General features: G+C 43.0%; 1 protein-coding gene across 1 annotated transcript in view; it reads right to left on the minus strand.

Moving 5' to 3' along the window:
* The window catches only part of LOC149271618 (uncharacterized), a 59573-nt gene that overhangs the window by 16582 nt on the left and 20644 nt on the right, over positions 1 to 22347 (minus strand). Inside the window, exons 7-25 of the mRNA XM_089507276.1 lie at positions 21895 to 21939; positions 20899 to 20952; positions 20767 to 20811; positions 20295 to 20348; positions 18730 to 18783; positions 17777 to 17830; positions 17481 to 17534; positions 16589 to 16642; positions 16207 to 16251; positions 14734 to 14787; positions 12574 to 12618; positions 10974 to 11027; positions 4049 to 4102; positions 3921 to 3965; positions 3292 to 3336; positions 3111 to 3164; positions 1998 to 2051; positions 1647 to 1700; positions 570 to 623 (exon numbers count right to left, since the gene is read on the minus strand). Coding sequence (XP_089363402.1) covers positions 570 to 623; positions 1647 to 1700; positions 1998 to 2051; positions 3111 to 3164; positions 3292 to 3336; positions 3921 to 3965; positions 4049 to 4102; positions 10974 to 11027; positions 12574 to 12618; positions 14734 to 14787; positions 16207 to 16251; positions 16589 to 16642; positions 17481 to 17534; positions 17777 to 17830; positions 18730 to 18783; positions 20295 to 20348; positions 20767 to 20811; positions 20899 to 20952; positions 21895 to 21939 — 972 coding nt within the window. The remainder of the gene's footprint in view (positions 1 to 569; positions 624 to 1646; positions 1701 to 1997; positions 2052 to 3110; positions 3165 to 3291; positions 3337 to 3920; positions 3966 to 4048; positions 4103 to 10973; positions 11028 to 12573; positions 12619 to 14733; positions 14788 to 16206; positions 16252 to 16588; positions 16643 to 17480; positions 17535 to 17776; positions 17831 to 18729; positions 18784 to 20294; positions 20349 to 20766; positions 20812 to 20898; positions 20953 to 21894; positions 21940 to 22347) is intronic.

Here is a 22347-nt window from a genome sequence, read left to right on the forward strand (position 1 = left end):
ATTGTCCATCGTGGCATCACCAGTAACTAATTCCTCCCCATTCTGTTGGATTGCCCACAATACCCTGCTGCGTAACGGGGCGGATTTGTCTTTGGTCGCCTGGTTGGACGGCCTTAATTGCGAAGCTTTTTGCTTGGGGTCACTGGGTTCTGATATAACATTATAATCGAATATGGACAGTGGGGGCCAGAACCTGCAAACGTTAAACATCATTTAGGCAGCAGATCAGCTCCTGGTTCCAGACCCAGCAGATAAACTGATGGCGCTACTGGTGCCGGACTCCACACCCTGTGCCGGATAAGAGGTTATATTCCCCAATCAGCCATAAAGTGTAACTCAGGTTTATGAGAAGCGTTTACGTTGAGTTTCTATGTTTCCCTTTCTCTGCCTAGATATAGTCAGACCATCTATCCACTCCTCTCTGTCCCAATGTCTGTCTGCCCAACCTATGTCAGTCAGTCAGAGCCCCCATTACGCTTGCTCTGTTACTCCCTGCTGCTGTGTTTGCCCACATCTGTCTGTCTGTCTGTCTGTCTGTCTGTCTCTAGTGGTGTTCATTCTTATCTCACCCGTATTCCAGGTTCGCCGGGCTCCCCAGTGTTCCCCGGAGGTCCAAGGACTCCCTATAAAGAACAGACAGGCTCTGAATGGAAAATCCATGCACTACGTGTCGTGCTACACGTATGATCTGAAAGGACAGCTACCGATTGAAACATGTCCCTTCCTTGTGTTTATTGTAAGCTTTGAATAAGCAGAAGCGGCCTGTGGGATGCGTGGGATTCACCTTTTGTGTTTGAAGTCTGTTTTGTAGACTTTGCCGGTTTTCACAGCTCAGCGGGAAGCCCTGGAGGGGATGTCATTACCTTAAAAAGCTGAGGCATGTTGGATAATTCTCCTCATCAGATGGAAAATGAACTTTGCAACCATTAGGATCAGCAAGCACCTCCGCCCTGGAAGCCTTACACCCCTTTTACCCCTTATACTCCCAAACAATGGAAGGGGCCGCGTTATCTGAATCCCCATTTACAATCCCAAACATTACTTTGTCCACTTCACCCAGACCTTTACCCACCATTCTTTCTCTCCACACCCTTCACCCACCATTCTTTCTCTCCACACCCTTCACCCACCATTCTTTCTCTCCACGCCCTCTACCCACCATTCTTTCTCTCCACGCCCTCTACCCACCATTCTTTCTCTCCACGCCCTCTACCCACCATTCTTTCTCTCCACGCCCTCTACCCACCATTCTTTCTCTCCACGCCCTCTACCCACCATTCTCTCTCTCCAAGCCCTCTACCCACCATTCTCTCTCTCCATGCCTTCTACCCACCATTCTTTCTCTCCATGCCTTCTACCCACCATTCGTTCTCTCCAAGCCCTTTACCCACCATTCTCTCTCCACGCCCTTTACCCACCATTCTTTCTCTCCACGCCCTTTACCCACCATTCTTTCTCTCCATGCCCTTTACCCACCATTCTTTCTCTCCACACCCTTTACCCACCATTCTTTCTCTCCACACCCTTTACCCACCATTCTTTCTCTCTACACCCTTCACCCACCATTCTTTCTCTCCATGCCCTCTACCCACCATTCTTTCTCTCCAAGCCCTTTATCTACCCTTCTTTTTTTTGACCCAGCTCACCTTTCCTCCAGTTTCTCCTTGTAAACCAACTTCCCCGTCGGTTCCAGGCAGACCCTATTTGATGAAAGTTACGTCACAGCTGTTAAATTTCAGTGATGTCACATGATCATTGAGAGTCCTCTTCCCTGGGTATTAGGTGAACTCTTTAATGCCCTAATAAATAGTTCTGCCACTTTACCAGTAGGTGGCACTTCTAGTGGGATCTTACAGTTCCTTCTTGAGTGGGTAAGTCCGGTAAACAGGCCACATAAAGCTTTTATGCAGCATTTATTTTAATTATTTTGCAATGAGCCTAAGTAAAAACATATTATAAGAATTTCCAAAGAGATATTTCCAGTTCATGTAACTGACCTCAGATCCCATTTCTCCTGGGGATCCAGGATCTCCTTGCAGGCCCCTTGGTCCCTTTAAGTGTAACAGAAATCACATGTTAGTCAGTTCTAATATTTGGAATTTATTCTTCAAACAGCATTTCTCTAATGCACATAATCTGTTGTTTTTTCTTCTGGTCAGATTCACTGTAAAATTTCTTTAAGACAATGGAGGTTAATGTAAACATGCATGTTTCAGTTGGCTTAATAACCGCGTGTGAGGTCCCGTGTCATTAAGCTCAGCACATTTACTTGGTAATTTAACAAATGATAAACATATGGAAAATGTTGGCAGATTCAGTAAATCTGCTCTATATTTCTCCATACGCTTTGTCTTCTATTAGAGAGCTCCTTTGTAGTTTAAATTATTGTGCAACCAAATAAAAATAGACCATCTCTGAGTCGTGTTTATGAAGTAAAACATGTTTCATGCATTACTTGAAGCACAGGAAACGCGTGGGGGATGGAAGTAACTAAGCGTACGAATGAACCTGTGCCTCATTCTAGGACTTTGCTACTGGTAACGGCTCTGAGTTTATCTGGCAGAGGAACTGTGTAAAGGTCAATTTTTGGGGTTTTGATGCAGCCAAAAAATCTTTTTCTAGAACCCGGTGATGAGTCAGTGCAACTTTACATTTATATAGTGCTAACAGATTCTGTAGCGCTGCAACAAATATATTCCTATCCGTTAAACTTGGGATTCATCAGCTCTTGATTTTTTTTTACATATATAGTGCCGTTTATACCATGGGTTAAAATACAGAAAGAGATCCGCAGTCATGATGTGTATCATCAGCCCTTTCAAAATCTAGTTCACAGAAACATTTCTGCACCAACTGGGATTTCAAGGAAAGCCATTTTTCCTGCTATCCTACTGAGTGACACCCTGCGCATTGAGACTTTCAAACCAACACTAAAGCTTCATGTGGCAGTTTCCTTAACTGGACACGCTACATGAGGCTCAGTGAATTCCATTACTTATAAGTACCCAAAGCTTCTTTCGTTATAAATCACACTTTCTGACTCTCCTAACTTCTTGTGAGCTTTGTATAAAATCGGTATTAAGTCATTAGACGAACTGGAGGATACTTACCGGCTCTCCACTCGCTCCCCCGTCCCCGGTGCTTCCTGCTGGGCCTGGGGATCCCTAAAGACAATGAAAATCACACAGGCTTACGGATAACACACAAAGACACATTCCAGTGACGTAGAATCTGTACATTACAATCGGTCTTATTTATGTGGACATCTGGAAACATCAGGACTTTACTCACAGGCTTTCCTGGGTCACCCCTTTCTCCAGGATTTCCGGCTTTTCCCTGGAAAAAAAAGCTTTTGTAAAACTTTCATCAGCCAGAGGATACGTCCACGAGAAAACCACTCATTGAAAAAGCAGAGAGGGCATCTATCGCATTTGTATTAAATATTTTCAATCTCAAGAAAATACTCCTGACCTTTTGGGCATGACTGAGCTGCTGGAACACGGGGCACTTGGCGTCTCTCTCTGCTCTTATCACTTAAATTCAGAAATAGAATTTGATGGCAGAGAAGGACCAATGTAGAAAAGTCACTTTTTCTACCATCCGTCACTAGCAGCGGTGTATTCTAGCCAGTCGACTAGGCTTAGGCCAGCAGGAGATCTCACACCTTCCCAGCTGTCATATTTACACTACTGGGGACTGTACTGACTTCTTTAGCACTGCCATAAAGAATCAGCTCAGTGTGCTGTTTAAGCTAAGAGTCACTCAAAATATCCCATGACTGACAACAATAATGGCCCCCAGGTCAGCAGATAAAGGGGGATTTTTGGGGACAAAATTAGATAAAACCCATTTCTCTTCAGAGCCATTTGCTAATATGATGCTGCAATGCTGAAAGAATATTGTTTCCAAGATAAACTTACAATCCGTCCAGGGATGCCTTTTTTGCCTGGTTCTCCTCTTTCACCCTAAAAAGCAAAACAAAATGAAGCTATGTTTGCAGAAGTAAAATAAGTTTAAGTACATTGAATGATTGATTATCTTTAGTTACCTTGGGTCCTGTTATGCCCTGTTCTCCTAGTGGACCGTCAGGACCCCTTGGACCCTAAAACAAAATAAAAGGCCATTTAGGAAAGATAAACATGGCCTACATCTCAGGAGACAACAGAGGGAAGACGTGAAGACCCCCCCATGACTCACTTCTCTGTTATTTTCCATTTCCCTAAAATCCCAGCTGGGGCAGGACCTTAGATGTGGTTGTGATCTAAAGTGACTAATTATCCCATCAGAGGTCAGAACAGACCTAACCAGTCGGTCATGTCCCCCTGGACTCTGCTAATATCTTTACCAGGCTGTGTTAGGTTGTAAAAATAATGTTATAAAACAAGGAAATACTCTGAAATACTTGGCCTGGAATACTTGTTTTGGAGGACACACTCTGGAGAGCCTCTCTTGGAGGCTCTAGATTTAAGTAAGGCCTTCAACATTGCCCTCCATAGAAAATGTATACACAAACTGCACTCTTTGGGTTTGGATGTACAAATAGTTGAATGGATAATGACAGGAGGCAGAAGGTTGTAGTTAATGGTTTATATTCAGAGGAAGGACTTATTGTTATTAGTTGGGCCCCTCAGGGATTAGTATTGGGACCCAAACATTTTAATATTTTTATTAGTGGTATTACAGAAGGTCTTAACCGTCTGGAATGTCTTTTTGCAGATGATACAAAGGTCTGCAGCAGGTGGAACCAGTCAGGCGGCAAATGACTAAAATAAATTAGAAGAATGGTTGCGAGTGCGGCAGCTGCAGTTTAATGTTAATAAATGTAAAGTAATGCACTTGAGATGTAAAGATCTTTTTTTAACAAAATGCAAAGAGTGAACAGAAGAGAAATCTAAATCAAATCAATAATTAGTGTCAACACCCTTTTGCCTTTAAAACAGCGTAAATTCACTTTCACAAAGTCAGGTATTTTGTAGTTATATACTTAGGTGTATGATTAAACAATTATACCAAACAGGTGCTCATGATCATAAATGTAATCTATAGGTTGAAACACAATCATTAACTGAACAACAGTTGCGTAGGAGGAATAAAACTGTCGAAAGTCACATCTTGGCAAGACTGAGCACAGCAACAAGACACAAAGTAGTTGTACTACATTAATAAGGTCTCTCCCAGGCAGAATGTCCAAGGCAGAAAGGGGATTTCGGATCTTCTGTCCAAGATCTTTTGAAGAAGCTCAAGGAAACTGGACTGTAGACACAGTGGTCAGCCAAGGAAACGGTGCAGCAAATGAAAGACAAATCATGCTTACTTTCCTTTGCAATCGGAAAAGGTGCCATCAGCTCAGCATTGGCAGAAAACAGTGGGACCCTGAAGCCACCATCTACTGTCCAGAGAAGTCTGTCAGAGCTGGTTTTCATGGAATATTTGTGGCCAAGAAGCCATACCTCCAGTGTGCAAAAAAGGCCAAGTGACCCAAATATTCAAGAAAACACCGCTGGAATGCAGAAAAATGTCAGCAAGTGTTTTTTTTTTTGTTTAGTCAAAATTTAGCTGAAGGCAGTTTGCTGAAAGGCTGGGGAGCGAAGAATGAGTTTGCAGGCAACGGTGACGCATGGTGGAAGTTTCTTACAAGTTTGGGTCATTTCTGCAAGTGGGATTTGGTCAGAATTAATGGTCTCCTCAATGCTGAGAATTACAGGCAGATACAGACCTCCACAGAGCCCAGATCGTAACATCATTGACTCTATTTGGGATTATATGAAGAGAGGGAAGCAACTGAGGGGCCCAAATCCACAGAAGAACTGCAGTTAGTCTTCCAAGATTTTTGGAACAACCTACCTACCGAGTTCCTTAAAAAACTGTGTGCCAGTGAAGAATCGATACTGTGGGTGGTCGCACCAAAGGATGGGCAAAGCAAATATTTAGATTTTTCTTCTGTTCACTCACTTTGTATTGTTAAATGATAAAAATAAACTTTTACCAGGTCTATTCTTTAAAGCATTCTTACTTTACTGCATTTTGCCACACCTAGTTTTTGCACAGTACTGTATTTATATTATATAAGTTAAATATATATATATATATATATATATATACACATTTCTAGCTGTAACATAATTGCAAAAAGGGTCTTCTAACAATCAATTACCCTTTTAAACTTAAACTTGGATTAAGGAACACAACGTGCCATTGGAGTGATGGGAGTAATAAAGGGCCATTGGAACACAGGAGTGATGGGACTGATAAAGTGCCTCTGTATGAAGAGATTCCATTAAAAATCAGTATTCCTCGAAACATTTGAACGATAAGGTATATATGTGTGTGTATATCTCTCTCTCACTCTCTCTCTCTATATATATATGGTGAGTACATATATATACACACACATTGTTTATTTTAATCTGTAAACGCAGATTCACATTAAAAATATTGTCTGGGTGCAACCGAAGCACATATTGCGAAAGAGGAAAGATTGGTTAAACATCTGTTATTTTTAAGGAAAACCGCACCTAAACGTCTCCCTATTTTATTCGGTTTGTATTTGTAAAACCAAATGTTTGAAGGAGACAGAAGAGAATTTAAAGTGTTTGCCTCTGATCTATAACATTTCCCCCAAAGCAAGTTTGTGTCTTGTGATTCCAAGTGAAGTTGGCGATAACGTCCATCTGCGCAGGAATTCCCGAGGAGTGCGTGTAATTAGTATTTGCAAGTTCTAACAAGGCTGTCTCGGAATTTATGTTCCTGTCCTGTGAATGTAAATCTGAGCTGATTGGACACCATGACACATTACATAGGATATTCCTTAACATGACCCCATGCTGTTACGGCTAAATCTCGAATTTCCATGGAATTGCATTATTTAAAGATAAACCAGAAATAGCAACATGAAATCTTCTGGGTCCATTCCTCTGACATTACTCAGGGGCAGATCCAGACAACCCATGTTCACCCACCAGCCTCCAATGGTGTCTAGCCTTTATACCCACGCATGGTCTATTTGTTTGCAGGGGTTTCTGATATGAAGAGGGCTGAAGTCTATTTGGGTTTTTACTGCATTACAGGACAGACAAAAGAGGAAAGCGTGGAACCCAAAGGTAGGCCAAGGAGAAAAGTCAACTCGAAAAAAGAGCAGTTGTTAAGTGTAATCTGCATCATATATATATTTTTAATAGGAGATAAGGGAGGGGATTGATGGTTAGGGCCAGCTCTACACACTAGGCCTTGGGAGTTGGGGTGCTCACATGTTTGGGTCCTATTCAGTTGGAGTTCTATACATGCATCAGCTGTGTTTTGGGGCCCATGGGAGTTGGGGTGCTCTACACACTGGATCCGTGTTTTGGGGTTCCTGGAAGGATTCTTCATCCGCTCTTATTTTCCTCTTTCTGCCCCGTTCTATAAACTTGTTCTACTGTTTCTTTGCCGGGTACAGACTGAAAGGCTGATGGTTGTCCATGTTCTGCAGCTTTACCACTTCTTACAGACATAGCAGAGGGTCATCTAATTAGTATATTTTTCCAAAACCATTTTAATAAACAAATCAGCATCAGCAAACATTATGTTCACTGCATACAAATAATTGTTAGCCCATAAGGCAACATTTACATGCAAGCTGATTATAACTACCGAGCGCAACCAGGAAAATGTGGAAATATGTATCAGATTCGCATATTATTTAGCACTCACAATCCATTTATTTTCTAACATAACAGAAACGGCAATAAACATATTTCAGCTTGCTTCAACAAACATTATAAACAGTCCACTCTGCAATCTGGATAAATAATTAGCAGTCACGCAGAAAGATTTTGTTACAAAAAAACAAAAACCCACAAAGAAATGTCCGGAGAACTAAACTGCAACTGTTTGCCAGCTGGCAAAAAACAAGCAACACTCGCAAAAACCTGAGCCGAGTGGATGCAAGGTGAAAAAAGCAAGTGGCTCACAAAGTCATGAACCTGTGAGTATCCCTGAGTATATATATATATATATATATATATATATATATATATATATATATATATATATACTCAGTGCGCTGCTAGGCATGGCCTAAAGAGGCTGAAGCCCAAAGTGTTTTGCTGGGCAGACCCAAAAGTGGACTATGAGGTTGAAGTGTACTCTAGCCCAGAGTCTCTGGAGCCACCTGCTGCTTCCTCCTCACCCCATACTCCCACCAGTCCTGCATTAAGGTGCCCTGGTAAACGAGGGGTTGTGACACTGAAGTAGTAGGGCAGCAGCCCGCTGTAAGGTAAGAGGGTATATGTGTAAGCATATGTTGTTCTAGGGTGAGTGTGTGTTACTGTTTAGTGTGAGTGTGTTTGTTAGTATATGGTGTTAGAATGCGTGTGGGTGGCAGCGGTAAGGAGAAGTGCAGGAAATGTAGAGTATGGTTAGGGTAAACATGTTGGCGACCATTGTACGTCACTGTTACTATAGGACTTTAGCATCAGATCTCTGGAACGGAGCAGCAGCCCTGCGCAAGGGGGTGGTGATTTTCCACCATGACCATAACAAGAATAATTCACAGTAATAAATGGTAAGTGCTGTTGGTTTGTAATACTGTAGTTTTGGCAACTTACTATTAAGCCCTTTGGTCCTTGCTCCCCTGGAGACCCCCGTGGTCCAGATGGCCCCTAACATGAAAAGATTTTAGAACAAAATATACTAAAACACAAAATAAATTATAACATAAAAATAATTCCAATGCTAAGTCAGACAGTGTGAAATAAAAAGTGTTAGCAAGGGGGTCCATAACCTCACGGACCAATAGTTTGGCGTTTGTTGTTGTTCTAGAGGTCGATGCCTATAGTCTTGACCCTTGAAGGCAGTTTTTGTCTCTATGGATAGAAAGATTCAGGCTTAGAAAGCCGTGGCTCAAGGACTCACAATCATCAGCTTTATGTTAAGGGTCTAATCACTTAGTCGAGTAGAAGACCTCCTAATGTGCCCAGTGCCCATTCCTGACAGCTGAGAGGACCATGGTTTTAGGAAGCCTTTCTAAATCGAGGTCCTATCACTTTGTGGAAAAGTAACGTCTATGATCAGTTTAGAGATATAAGTCACAGGTCCAAGAGGAGTCTGGCTCCTGGAGCTGGACCACAAGCCAAACAATGGTTTCTTATCCAACAATGAGGATGTTTTGGGGCCATGGGCAAAGAGCGAGGGACCCCAACCACCTTGCTTGAATATGGAACAACTCTGCAAGACAAGAGACCTGAGCCTGGGCCAGATTGTCTGATTCTAGATCAGATGGCAAAAAAAACCAAAACATTCAGCCATCTCCGTCTAATAGAAATTGAGTTCTTGTTACTTACAGGTAATCCTGGGGGCCCGATCACACCCGGCAATCCCGGAATTCCTAGATAACCCTGGAGATTAAAACACAGAATTTAACAAGTAATTTTGGACTCACTGGGACATAGTTCAGTAAGAATAATAGATGGCAGAGTAGTATTACTTATGCCTTCGGTATCTCTGCAGTGTTTGACTAAACGGTAAATGGTTTACTGAGGGGGCAACCATTCCACAGAATTAACAGAAAGAAAACCACGCAAAGACAGTTTCAACACTACTTGAATTATTTGTACCCCATATCACACAATTAGGTCTATTTGCCAAACACTGAGCAAATTGACGGGAGTTGGGCTAATCCATAGGATACCATAAATACACCATTCTCCAATAGGGTCCCCACCCGTTCCCCAGAGTAGTGGCTATTTGGTACTTACTATTGTTCCCTTTTCACCAGAAGGTCCCTCAGGACCAGGAGTTCCTCGGTCACCCTGTAAAACATTACAATGTGAGTTTTCTATCTACCTTGATTCTTGCTGCTGTGAGCTGAACCTGTAAAGCCTCAAAATTCTGTAAAATCCAAACATTGACCGCAGGCTCCGCAATTAAGAGTTCATAAAGGACCATGAACATCCCAGCCTTCCGTGCAGGTCTAGAGATAGACTGTAAGCTCTTTACTCATTGCAGTGCTTAGCATCTCTTTATACATGCTGGATATATTGCTCTCCGCTGACCTTTGTAAAGTGGCACACTCACTGCAATTATTTCCATTATTCATCGCATTTGGGTGTTTTTAACATCAATTTTCTGTTACTCCTAACAACCTATAAGGTCTCCAAGATTGAGTGTTTCGCTATGATGGCAGCTTTTGTCTTGTGGAAAATTTGACAGCTTCTTTCATAAATGAACATAGGCTTAGTTGAGTGAAACCTATTTCAGACCAAGAGCAATATCCATATCATATCTGACATATCATTCACACTTTTCATGAAGTCAGCTGAGGATGTCTTAGGATAGGTAAACTCCTCCAGATCAGTGAAAAAATACCCTTCCAAACCCCTTCAAACATTCCCCCTCCAGATCCCTGCCAACATTCCCCCTCCAGATCCCTGTGAACATTCCCCCTCCAGATCCCTGCCAACATTCCCCCTCCAGATCCCTGCCAACATTCCCCCTCCAGATCCCTGCCAACATTCCCCCTCCAGATCCCTGCCAACATTCCCCCTCCAGATCCTTGAGAACATTCCCCCTCCAGATCCTTGAGAACATTCCCCCTCCAGATCCTTGAGAACATTCCCCCTCCAGATCCTTGAAAACATTCCCCCTCCAGATCCTTGAGAACATTCCCCCTCCAGATCCTTGAGAACATTCCCCCTCCAGATCCTTGAAAACATTCCCCCTCCAGATCCTTGAGAACATTCCCCCTCCAGATCCTTGAGAACATCCCCCCTCCAGATCCCTGCCAACATCCCCCCCTCCAGATCCTTGAGAACACCCCTCTACAGATCCCTGCCAACATTTCCCTTCTAGAAAACAGAGAACATTACCATTACAGACCCAAAATGAGAAGCCTCTAGATGGAATTACGCAGCCTTAAATAAACATATGTTGCTAAAATGCCATTTCATAATTTTAGGGTATAGATGATAGGATTAGAGTGACAGAGGAAATCTTACCTTTTCTCCAGGAATGCCAGGAGGTCCAGCCTCTCCAGGTAACCCAGCCGGCCCCTGTAAGACAGTTTGAGAATAATGTTGATAAAACAATGCACTTACCATAAAGACAAAACTGACTTATTTCACCAAAATCTTCCGTAATGGAACTTACTGAGAGCGAATTTCTTAGCAATCATCACTAATTGTTGAAATGTACATGATTAGTGTACATATCTCATAGGCATAGCACGACGTATGATGTTAGTGCAGACCATGTGTTATTATTAGAAGGTTAAATTGTAACTGGTATACTGTGGTTTTTCATGCCTTTGCAGGGTGTTTTTTAAGCTTCCTATAGTTCATCGTGTCTTGAATCTAGAGCAATTTGTTCATGGTCAGAAATATACCGTACATGTAAAATGTATTTATTTTGCGGTAATACCCTGCGAATGCCATTAAATTACCTGGAGGCCACCATTCCTGTCAGTCACACTGAGCTCATTCCTTATTACAGTGGGAACAAAGTTGCATTTGTCGTGAGGGCCTTCCATCTTACGCTGCTTGCCTGTCCTTGGGCTTTAGGTGATGTCATTGGGTTCTGTCTCATTCCCTGCTGCAGATGAGCTACCTTCCTAGTCACGTCTTAGCGTCTAATCCATGTGCACCGTTCTACGCATTGGATGTCTTTTACTGCACCTCTGTGTACATTCCGGTATCAAAATGTTTTGTTTTCATCTGGAATTTCATGAGCAAATGACTACTTAAAGCAGGTACTAGATGCATATCATCGTTTCTGTAGTGATCCTTTTGGTAATGTTTTGGGTGCGCAATGGTTTGATTGATTTTTTGGTATTCCAGGCCTTGGTTTAACTTCACTGACCTTGTTATTTGGACTTTGCTCAAACTCAGCATGCCCTGGCCATTTGGCCTGAACCTTGACTATGATTTAGGATTGGCTCATTGGAGTCTGGAGAATAGCTGCTAAGTCCATGTGCCCATAGTACCTGGAGGCTCAACCGACACAGTATGAAGACCTGCACTGTTAGGGACTCCCTAGTTGTCTCAGACCAAGGGTCCTCCTGGAGACTGGTAGTTGTTAGACCTACTCGGGTCATTGCTAGACCTCTGACGAGGTCCCAAGCACTGTCGGGGGTTCTATAGAAGTATTATACTTCTGTAATCAACCTCACGTTTTTGTCAACCATGATTTCAGACTCTTGTTCATCATGTCGCTCTCACTGGGGAAGCTTTTGCCCAGGCTGATCCTTTTCTTAAACAAAATTTCCCTCCCAACTTAGTATCAATACAGTCGTCTGCATAAACTCCCATGGGTGATTTTATTACCTCCTCCATGTATGGAGTGTGGGAAGGTAGGGTATAATTGTCATCCGTTCATTTGTTAGTTAGAACTCACATTTAAAATTGCATGCAAACACTTCCATCTCCAACATCTGAGTGTTATGTTTTGGGAGCGCTAGTGCTTATTAAAACGTATGTTACTGATCTACATTCTAAATTAAAATGTTTCTATACATTGAAAACAAACATTAAACAGAATAAACTCCAATCAAATTTTTTCATTAAAAAGCAAATACCAAGAACAGAAAAAAATACAACTTACGGCTTCACCAATTTTTCCAACATTTCCTAAGTCTCCAGTTTCACCCTAATAAAGAACAAGGTCATTAAAATTCTAATGCAACAAACAATCATATAAAGCACAATTTGAATATGATGTATAATTAATATCCCATTACAGGTCAATAGAGCATGATATGATATTGTTTTATGTTTGTCAGGACAGTTAGTCCACCTATGAAATCTAAAAGTGTGATACCCTAACTCTGTATTTAAGGTACACTGGACTCCGTATAATGCGATATCCCAAATTTTAGATCTTTTCACTCTTAATGGGAAATTTATCAGTAAATACGTTATTGCAGCATTTGGGGATGCAGAACTGGTCTCAGCTGACTGTGGGGCTTCAGAGGGATGCTGGCCATGGGGTCAATACCGGTCCCAGGTAAAACTGATAATTATGGATGAGAGTGGGAATCCGTGGGCAGATGGGAGCTTGGTGAAATCAGAAATAAAGCTTACAGAGGTGGGTACTGTGCTGGACAGGCTGGAAGAGCTGAGCTATAAATATTTTTGCTCAATTAACTCTTTGGGGTCTATTCACTAAGTTCAGCTCGCAAATTCACTAAAGCCAACTCGCATTAGCATCTTCTGGCCCAGGGCACAGAAAAAGCCAAAAGGCCCATTCAGCCCCCTGAGACCCCGGTAACTAATATATCCACTGGCATACATATTTACACACTCCCACATTAACACACATACTTACTCTCACACACACACTTACACATACAAACTCCCTTCCTAACCCCCTCACCCTCTTACTCCATCCCCATGGAGTTTTCTTTCGAGCCTTGCATTTTACTGCAGGATTGTGTGACATTGTGCTATGTGACCCGACCATGTTCCTGTCTCCAAGTGTATCCGCCTGTACACACAGAAGTTGTGAGTATATTGAGTGCATGCAAGTTTAAGAACGCAGGCAACTTTCAAATAAATTTGAACCCTAAAGGATGCCACCTGTAAAGAAAAAAGGAGTCACTTAGCTTTTTAAGGGCAAATCCAGGAATAATTCACAAAGCTCTTACCCCTCAGTTTTCAGTCCATGGAAAGGAGCCATCCAAAAAAGGGGAGCAAAAACCCCAAAAACATTATTGCCAGAGGCACTTTTTCTGGAATGGCTGCGCAGGACCATTCTCATATACCAATGCACACCAGCGGCCCCCAGTGTTAGATGTCTGCATTACATCTTCATTTACTTCAATGGACCTCATTCAAGTCTAATTAGTCAGTTTAAGTCAATGGAGATGTAATACAGACTTATAACACTGCGGGCCACTATTGTGCACTAGTGTATATCCAGCACAGGTAGCAGCCACCTTTGACAGCGCCATGACGTGAAGATGGAGTGTTTGTTTCAGCAAGGTTAAGCCTTATTTTTTCTGGATGGCCCGTTTCAATGGCCTGAAAATTGCGAGACAAGGACTTTGTGGATTATCACTGGATTGGCCCTAAAAAAGGTAAGTAACTTTTTCTTGGTTTACAAGTGGCACACTTTGTGTCCTCATCTCATGGAACAGTCTTTATGGATGTTAATTTTTTTTTTACATTACATCTTTATCTCCAGATTAGATTATGGAAGTGCCCCCCAAAATATAATATAGAATCTTTAACCCCCTCACTCCACTGGGAACATGATGGGGGTGTGATGGAGTGCACAGTCACTACCCCACATTGGTTAATAGGGGTACTGGGACCGCATTTCTTTTTTAAATGTAATTATTTAGTTAGTTAGTATTGCTTGTATTGCTGGGGGGCTCACAAGTCTCGCAACCTCCTAGGTTTGCAACGTTCAGGTTAATGAATCTGAGTTACTTGATTTTTCTGGGGAAAAATTATGTCAATGCCCCCTTATCCCCCTTGGATGTGAGCTGAAAAAGCTAGAAACTTGCAAATTCATTAACCTGTGAATTATAAATGAAATATGCAACTAAGATCCCCAGGGGTCGCGAGAGGTGTTAGTCTCCCCCATCCCCAAACCTCTTCTTAAAAAATAAATAAATAGGGGTTGTTTAAACTTTAAAGAAGCAGGCACTCACATTCACTAACAACTTGCATTTTAGTAAAGCTGCTAGCATGCGCGGGTCTGTGACCTCAGTTATGTTCTTAGTGAACAGATCAAAACAATTAAACTTGGTGAAGTTACCTTTAATCCCTCTAGACCTGGTTCACCGGCATAGCCTTTCCGCCCTGGTCTTCCCTGCCCAAAAAAATAAGAAACATTATTTACATAGAAATTTGTAAAGAACTGACTGTTAGACATGCACACTTCCTGATCTCACACCAACGTACAAGTCTTAGTAACTATATTATAAACCATACTCATTACTGAACTGTAAGTCTTTAATCAGAGGTGAGCCCATAAGGTAAAACGGGTCGGTGAGGCTGCTAATGCCACGTTTTGGCCCTTCTGCATCACGAGATCTATTCACTGCATAAGAGATCTATTCTCTTATTTCACAAGAGAAACATAAAAAAAGGGCCCCAAACTCCAGCGACTCCAAGGGAATGTCTGCCACATAAATAACAGCGAACAGCAGGGCAGGGAAGTGAATCAGCGTTCATCAATCACCCGGGACGGACGAGGGGTTCCTGGCTATTTTACCAGATGTTTGGTTTCCTGCATAACAGGGGCCAGGTATGTCTGTAATCATCAAAGGGGATGCATAAGGTGTAAGGGGCTTCAAACCTCAGATTCTATTAGCCTCTAGACCTACTGGGCTTTACTGATCCCACTTGGAAAGGTAATGTGTCTGCTCTATTTCAAGGTTTTTGGCAACCTAAACGTTTAGAATATGCTTGCTTCCTCTTTACATTAACTGATTAATGTGTTATACAGACTGTCACCTCTCAGAAAGACAGGACTTTTAATGTGTGGCATGGATACAGTACAAACCATGGGCTTGACTGACCATGGGGTAACTGCCATTCCTCTCTGTTCAGTCCACAGATTTGTTGAAACATAATAGTGCATTTATTTCCTAAAGGCTTGCAATAGACCATTTTTGCAGAGAAGCTCCCCAGGATCGCTCATACCTCCAGGACAAGATCCCCAGGGGTCAACCCTTCCTCCAGGAGAAGCTCCCCAGGGTCAGCCCTTCCTCCAGGAGAAGCTCCCCAGGGTCAGCCCTTCCTCCAAGAGAAGCTCCCCAGTGTCAGCCCTTCCCCCAGGAGAAGCTCCCCATGGTCAGCCCTTCCCCCAAAAGAAGCTCACCAGGGTCAACCCTTCCTCCAGGAGATGCTCTCCAGGGTCAGCCCTTCCTCCAGGAGAAGCTGCCCTGGGTCAGTCCTTCCTCAATAAAAAAAAACTCCCTGGGCACAGCCCTTTCTCCTGGACAAGCTCACTGGGGTTGGTCCTTCCTCCAGGAGAGGCCTGGTGAGTCCTCCTGAGAAAAGCTCCCGGGTCGGTCCTTCCTCCAGGAGAATCCCCCGGGGTTGGCCCTTCCTCCAGGAGAAGCTCCCTTGGGTGCTCCAGGAGAATCCTCCCGGGGTCTGCCCTTCCTGTGAAAGAAGCTCCCTGTGGTCACCCTTCATAATGCACAGTGCAATCCCCCCCAAAAAAATATGTAACTGCAGGATGTAAAAGATCTCCCTGGAGAAAGAGTTAATAGCATCTTACCCTTGGTCCGATTGCACCTCGAGGTCCTTCTGGTCCCTCTTCTCCCTGTTTTATAAGAATGAGAGAAATAAGCATTGCAGGTTTTAAATTCTCCAATAAATATATTTTGATATAGAGGGCGCTGGAGATATGGGGGCATGTTAAATTGTTTTTTTTAAGGTAAAATGATCTTTATGCAGAGATGGTGTCAGAAAAATAAATAAGCTAATAGCGATTTGCACCATGCAGCGATTTTGTTTTCAAATACAAAAAGGACAAAAAATCATGCTGGCAAGAGGGTAAGAAGTGCAAACATCAGCAGTGATAGTATATTGGGGTGCAGACACTGGTAGTTATGATATATTGGGGTGGGGGTGCAGACACAGGCAGTGATGTTTCCTACCTCTACACCCTTTGGACCCTGGGGGCCCACTGGCCCTCTGTCTCCAGGAACACCCTGTAAGAAACAGTGAACGTTTAGTAGAACATGGATTAGAATGAGTTATTTTTCTAATTTGTTGCCTGTTGCCCACATTTACTCTCAATCACTTCTCCCACACTCTCATTCACTCGCTAACTGTGTCCCTATGTTCTCTGATGATCACTTCTGCTTTTGCATGTTCTTGTTCTTCATCTTCTTTCTTTTATCTTCTATCTTCGTCTGCATCTCCACAGACATCACCTCGCACGAGCTTCTGCCAAAATGGCCCTCTCGCACTAGATTATGTACAATCCTCCAATCAGGTGACAGAATGTGACCAGAAGTGCCACCATTTTGCACTAAAGTGAACTTCCGCCAAAGTGCTTTCGGTGACGTGCCCCCCTGGAGGATGGAGTCAGAGGAAGCTTGGCTATTTTCCAGAACTTCATGCCAAGTTATGTCCGCAGAGAAGCAGGCAGTGATAGAAGGTAAAAGAGAAGATTGAGATCAGGAAGATGCAGAAGCGGAAGTGGTCAGCAGATAAGGTAGGGAAACATTTAGAAAGAGAGAGATTGAGTAAAAGGGCCAAAAATCTGTAACTTTGCGATTCGTACCAATACAAATACATAACTCTACTACCTTATAGTCCCTTTTTTTGTGAATATCTATTGACACTAAACCTGGACATGGTTTGTGTTCTGAGAAATGTTCTGTATGGGAGAGTCCTCCTTTTGGGTACCGATTGTTATTTAATGAATTTATTTTTCACGCAGATATATCAGGAATCAAGGTTTGAGGCTTTTCAGCTGGAAAAACTTCCGGGGAATGACAGCTCTAATTTGAGAATAATGAAAGGTGGAGTGTAAGTTTTTACCTTTGGCCCTTCGGGTCCATTCACACCAGGTAACCCAATGTCTCCAGGAAACCCCTATAAAACCAGAAGAATACTTTAAGATTAAAGGGGACGGATTGATGCACTGCGGGTAAATCAGATTATACCTTTAATAAAATGTAAATAATAAATAAGTATTGTTCCTGATATCCTGTCATGTGACATGTCATGTGACTTTGGTTTGGTCAGAGGTCAGGATGTGCAGCAGCAACTATGAAGCACTAACTGAGCCAACCAGCATTAAGGAACCCAAACAAGTTTAACGCTGATATTATTACCTCAGGCCCGGGGGGTCCAGGGGGTCCTCTGAGACCTCGATCACCAATTTTCCCCTAAAATGTTATACACATAAAAATGAATCATTTGACAAGTATTCCAATCAGGCACGTAAATAATATAATATATATATATATATATATATATATATATATATATATATATAGTATATATTAACCCTGCATTGAATCATATAAAAGTCAGGATACAGAACATGACTGTTATTAGCAGATGAAAGTGCTCCAGTCAGGCTGTATATTCTCCAGCTGTGGATTATTCTGGAACACATTTCACTGCTACATCTAAAATATACATACATAATATATAAAGAAAATACTGATACATTATTCCCTGCGGAAGTACAACAAAGATACTCTCTCTCTCTCTCACTCGTGATAACAAGCACAGGATGGAGCGAGGAGCATGCAGATAATGATGGAGCTCATGGTGCATACATGGAAAAGTCCCAGGGTGGGCCACCTGAAGCGCTCCATCTTCTGGGGGAGTGGCTAGCCATCTGTGGAGGTGGGGCTAGCCCCACATAGGCTCAAATAAACTGGGAGTTGGAGGGAAGTGGGCATGGCTGGAGAAAGGGGAAGGTGAATCGGAGAGTCCGGAGCTTCCAGGTATCTGTGGGTGACACCTGCGTGAACAGGGTTTTGCAGCAAAGGGATCTTGTGTTAATTGCACAGGATTCCGCCACATTACACATTAATACCATGCAATTCTAGAGCAATCAGTGCTCTGATCTGTTACACCAGTTCCCATTAGACGGCGCCATCTCTCCAATCTACCATCCCAGAGCTCGCAGCACTCAGGGCATAAACATTTTTGGCATCTATTTAAGTCAAAATACAAAGTAACTTTTAGATTTCATTCTATCCATGATAAACAAAATGAATGATCTTTGTTTGACACCCAATGTTTTTTTTAAAAGAAATTTTGGGCAACGTACCGGGGGTCCCTGCTTTCCTTTGGGTCCTGGAGGCCCTGGGAGACCTGCTGCGCCCTATTAAAAAAATTACAAGAAAATGTAATTAACATTTCACAATGAACTCTCCCTCCATCCTCTCACACCATCATCTCACTCTGACCTCTCCTTCCATCCTTTCACTCTGTCCTCTCACTCTGACCTCTCCCCCACCCTATCACTCTGACGCCTCCTTCCATCCTCTCACTCTGACCTCTCCCTCCATCCTCTCACTCTGACCTCTCCCTTTATCCTCTCACTCTGACATCTCCCCCATCCTCTCACTCCCACCTCTCCCACCATCCTCTCACTCTGACCTCTCCCTCCATCCTCTCACTCTGACATCTCCTTCCATCCTCCCACTCTGACATCTCCCCCCATCCTCTCACTCCCACCATCCTCTCACTCTGACCTCTCCCTCCATCCTCTCACTCTGACCTCTCCCTCCATCCTCTCACTCTGACATCTCCTTCCATCCTCCCACTCTGACATCTCCCCCCATCCGCTCACTCCCACCATCCTCTCACTCTGACCTCTCCTTTCATCCTCTCACTCTGACCTCTCCCTCCATCCTCTCACTCTGACCTCTCCCTCTGACCTCTCCCTCCATCCTCTCACTCTGACGTCTCCTTCCATCCTCTCAAACCATCCTTTCACTCTGACCTCTCCTTTCATCCTCTGACTCTGACCTCTCCCTCCATCCTCTCACTCTGACCTCTCCCTCCATCCTCTCACTCTGACCTCTCCCCCCATCCTCTCACTCTGACCTCTCCCTCCATCCTCTCACTCTGACCTCTCCCCCATCCTCTCACTCTGACCTCTCCTTCCATCCTCTCACTCTGACGTCTCCTTCCATCCTCTCACTCTGACCTCTCCTTCCATCCTCTCACTCTGACGTCTCCTTCCATCCTCTCAATCTGACCTCTCCCTTTATCCTCTCACTCTGACCTCTCCCTCCATCCTCTCACTCTGACCTCTCCCTCCATCCTCTCACTCTGACCTCTCCCTCCATCCTCTCACTCTGACGTCTCCTTCCATCCTCTCAATCTGACCTCTCCCTTTATCCTCTCACTCTGACATTCCCCCCATCCTCTCACTCTGACCTCTCCCTCCATCCTCTCACTCTGATGTCTCCTTCCATCCTCTCCTTCCATCATCTCACTCTGACCTCTCCTTTCATCCTCTCACTCTAACCTCTCCCTCCATCCTCTCACTCTGACATCTCCTTCCATCCTCTCAAACCATCCTTTCACTCTGACCTCTCCTTTCATCCTCTGACTCTGACCTCTCCCTCCATCCTCTCACTCTGACCTCTCCCTCCATCCTCTCACTCTGACCTCTCCCCCCATCCTCTCACTCTGACCTCTCCCTCCATCCTCTCACTCTGACCTCTCCCCCATCCTCTCACTCTGACCTCTCCTTCCATCCTCTTGTTGTAAGCTCTCTTTCAACCCTTTTGGTCTGATCTCACCCTCCTGTCACTGAATTAAGTTTTCGTATCATCATATTACCCTTTAAACACTGGAATTTTATATCACAGATATATATACCTTATCTCCTGGGTACCCGAGCTCTCCTGGTTCTCCTGAAAATCCACGTTCACCCTAAATAACATATTGTTACGCAGACACAGATAAAACACTTACATTCAGATACAGATTCTATAAGAAAAAACGACTTGGAAATGTGTATAATATCTACCCGCTATGATATAATAAATAATTATCTCACGCTCAGCTTATAGCCGTTTCCACTCAGAATGATTATCCCACTCCTAACATCCAGTGAAATCCTAAACCTTTTATTTCAAATATCCTAGAAAGCATCTAAAAGATGAAATGCTCTGTCTGAAGCTTAATTCCTGAAAACATGACTTTATTTAATGATTCCTGTGCTTGTAATTATGTGACTCTGGAATAATGTGCAAAGAAATTATTCTGCATTTAAACCATTTTGTATTATAAATAAAGCAACTAAAGGTTCAGAGATTGTCTCTATGATAATGAAATATATTTAGATCACCTTATCACCTTTGATTCCAGGTGCTCCCATGTTCCCAGGAGGTCCCTACGGGGCAAAGAATGGCCGTTAATATTCTGAAAGCGAAGATTCCCATGGCATGTCACATGATTTCCATAAAATACTAAGTAATACCTGAGGTCCAGGAATCCCTGATGGTCCAACTGGTCCCACCTCACCAACATCCCCCTGCAAGTAGAGGGCAATTCATTAATTTAGAGGACAAAAGATACATTTTTGTTCAGTTTTTACAGAAAACATAGGAAAGGGTTTCAGCCGTCTAACGTAAAGACAAACAAGTCAGTGGGGGCTGATGAGATTCACCCAAAGTTATTAAATAGGCTTAGTGGGTTACTAGCAAAACCGGTAACAAATTTATTTAACTAATCACAGTTAACGGGATTGGAAATTAGCGTATGTTCTGCCCACTAACAAGAAAGCCAGTAGGGAGGCGTGGGAACTACAAGCCGGTAAGGACCTTGGGCTCTCCATTGGTACCCCTGGAATGCTGCGGCTCCCTCGGGATCACCCTGAAATAAAGACTCTTTACCAGGTGGCCATTGCTGGCTGGAGGCTATCTGGTAGTTGATGGGATCATCTGATTATGTTTGTTGTTTTCAATAAACCTAGTCCTGTTTGCACCATATGCCAAGAATTGACTAATGCTTGGGTGATTACAAAGGGTTAGTCCCTTGAGCAATTGAGGACAGGAGCACGGGTCTCCATCACAATCTAAAGTCACATAGACTTTGTGATCAGAAGCAGCACCGCTTTATGTCAGGGAGATCAGACAGACTAATCTTACTGATTTTGTGATTGGGTGACTAAAATCATAGATAGAGGAGATGCAGAAGACGTCGCGGATCCGCTTTCAGCCAAAAGACGCATCAATAAACTGCGATCTCTGAGTTTAGATCCCAATATTGCTGAATGGAACAGGCAGCGGCTGAGTGACAGACAGGGTTGTAGTTAATGGAGTATATTCGGAGCAAATTGTGGGAAAACAAAGAAACACCAAAAAAACATCTGGAATATAAAAAACCAAATGCCCGGACTGTTCCTTTAAACATAGAAAAGGCTTTGTTATTAGGCGCTCCAGTAAATAAATATCATGTAAAAAACTCAACTCACTCTCAGACCAGGAAATCCAGGTGGCCCTAAACCTCCAACCGGTCCCTACAAAAAAAAAAAAGAAGTTCATTTTGGTTAAAAAAAAGGTTTGTTAAGAGAATACCGGACAAATTCAATGTTGTTAACCTGTCCTATAAATTAATCAAGGGGGTTGGGGTACATAATCTTCGTCAGGCCCCCCATCCTGAACATGATGGGATTGGGGCTAAAACTAAAAGGATTATCTCTGCTTCCTTGTCTTCCTCAACCCTGCATACATTGTGATGCACGGTTTTCATTGCCCCAAAGATTTTGGGACTGTAATTATATGCAACGTGCCCGGTAATATTTGAGGGAGATGGGTTTTTTATTTTTTTTTAAATATTAGTAGCCTGACAGTCATGTTCTGGAATTCTGTATATGTTTTTTGAATAGCCTTGACTAGATCGTTTCTTATTGGTGGAGGAACCATTA

This window comes from Sceloporus occidentalis, unplaced genomic scaffold (genome assembly GCF_023333645.1).
Source record: "Sceloporus occidentalis isolate IW3139 unplaced genomic scaffold, rSceOcc1.0.p SCAF_484, whole genome shotgun sequence".
Classification (NCBI taxonomy): Eukaryota; Metazoa; Chordata; class Lepidosauria; order Squamata; family Phrynosomatidae; genus Sceloporus; species Sceloporus occidentalis.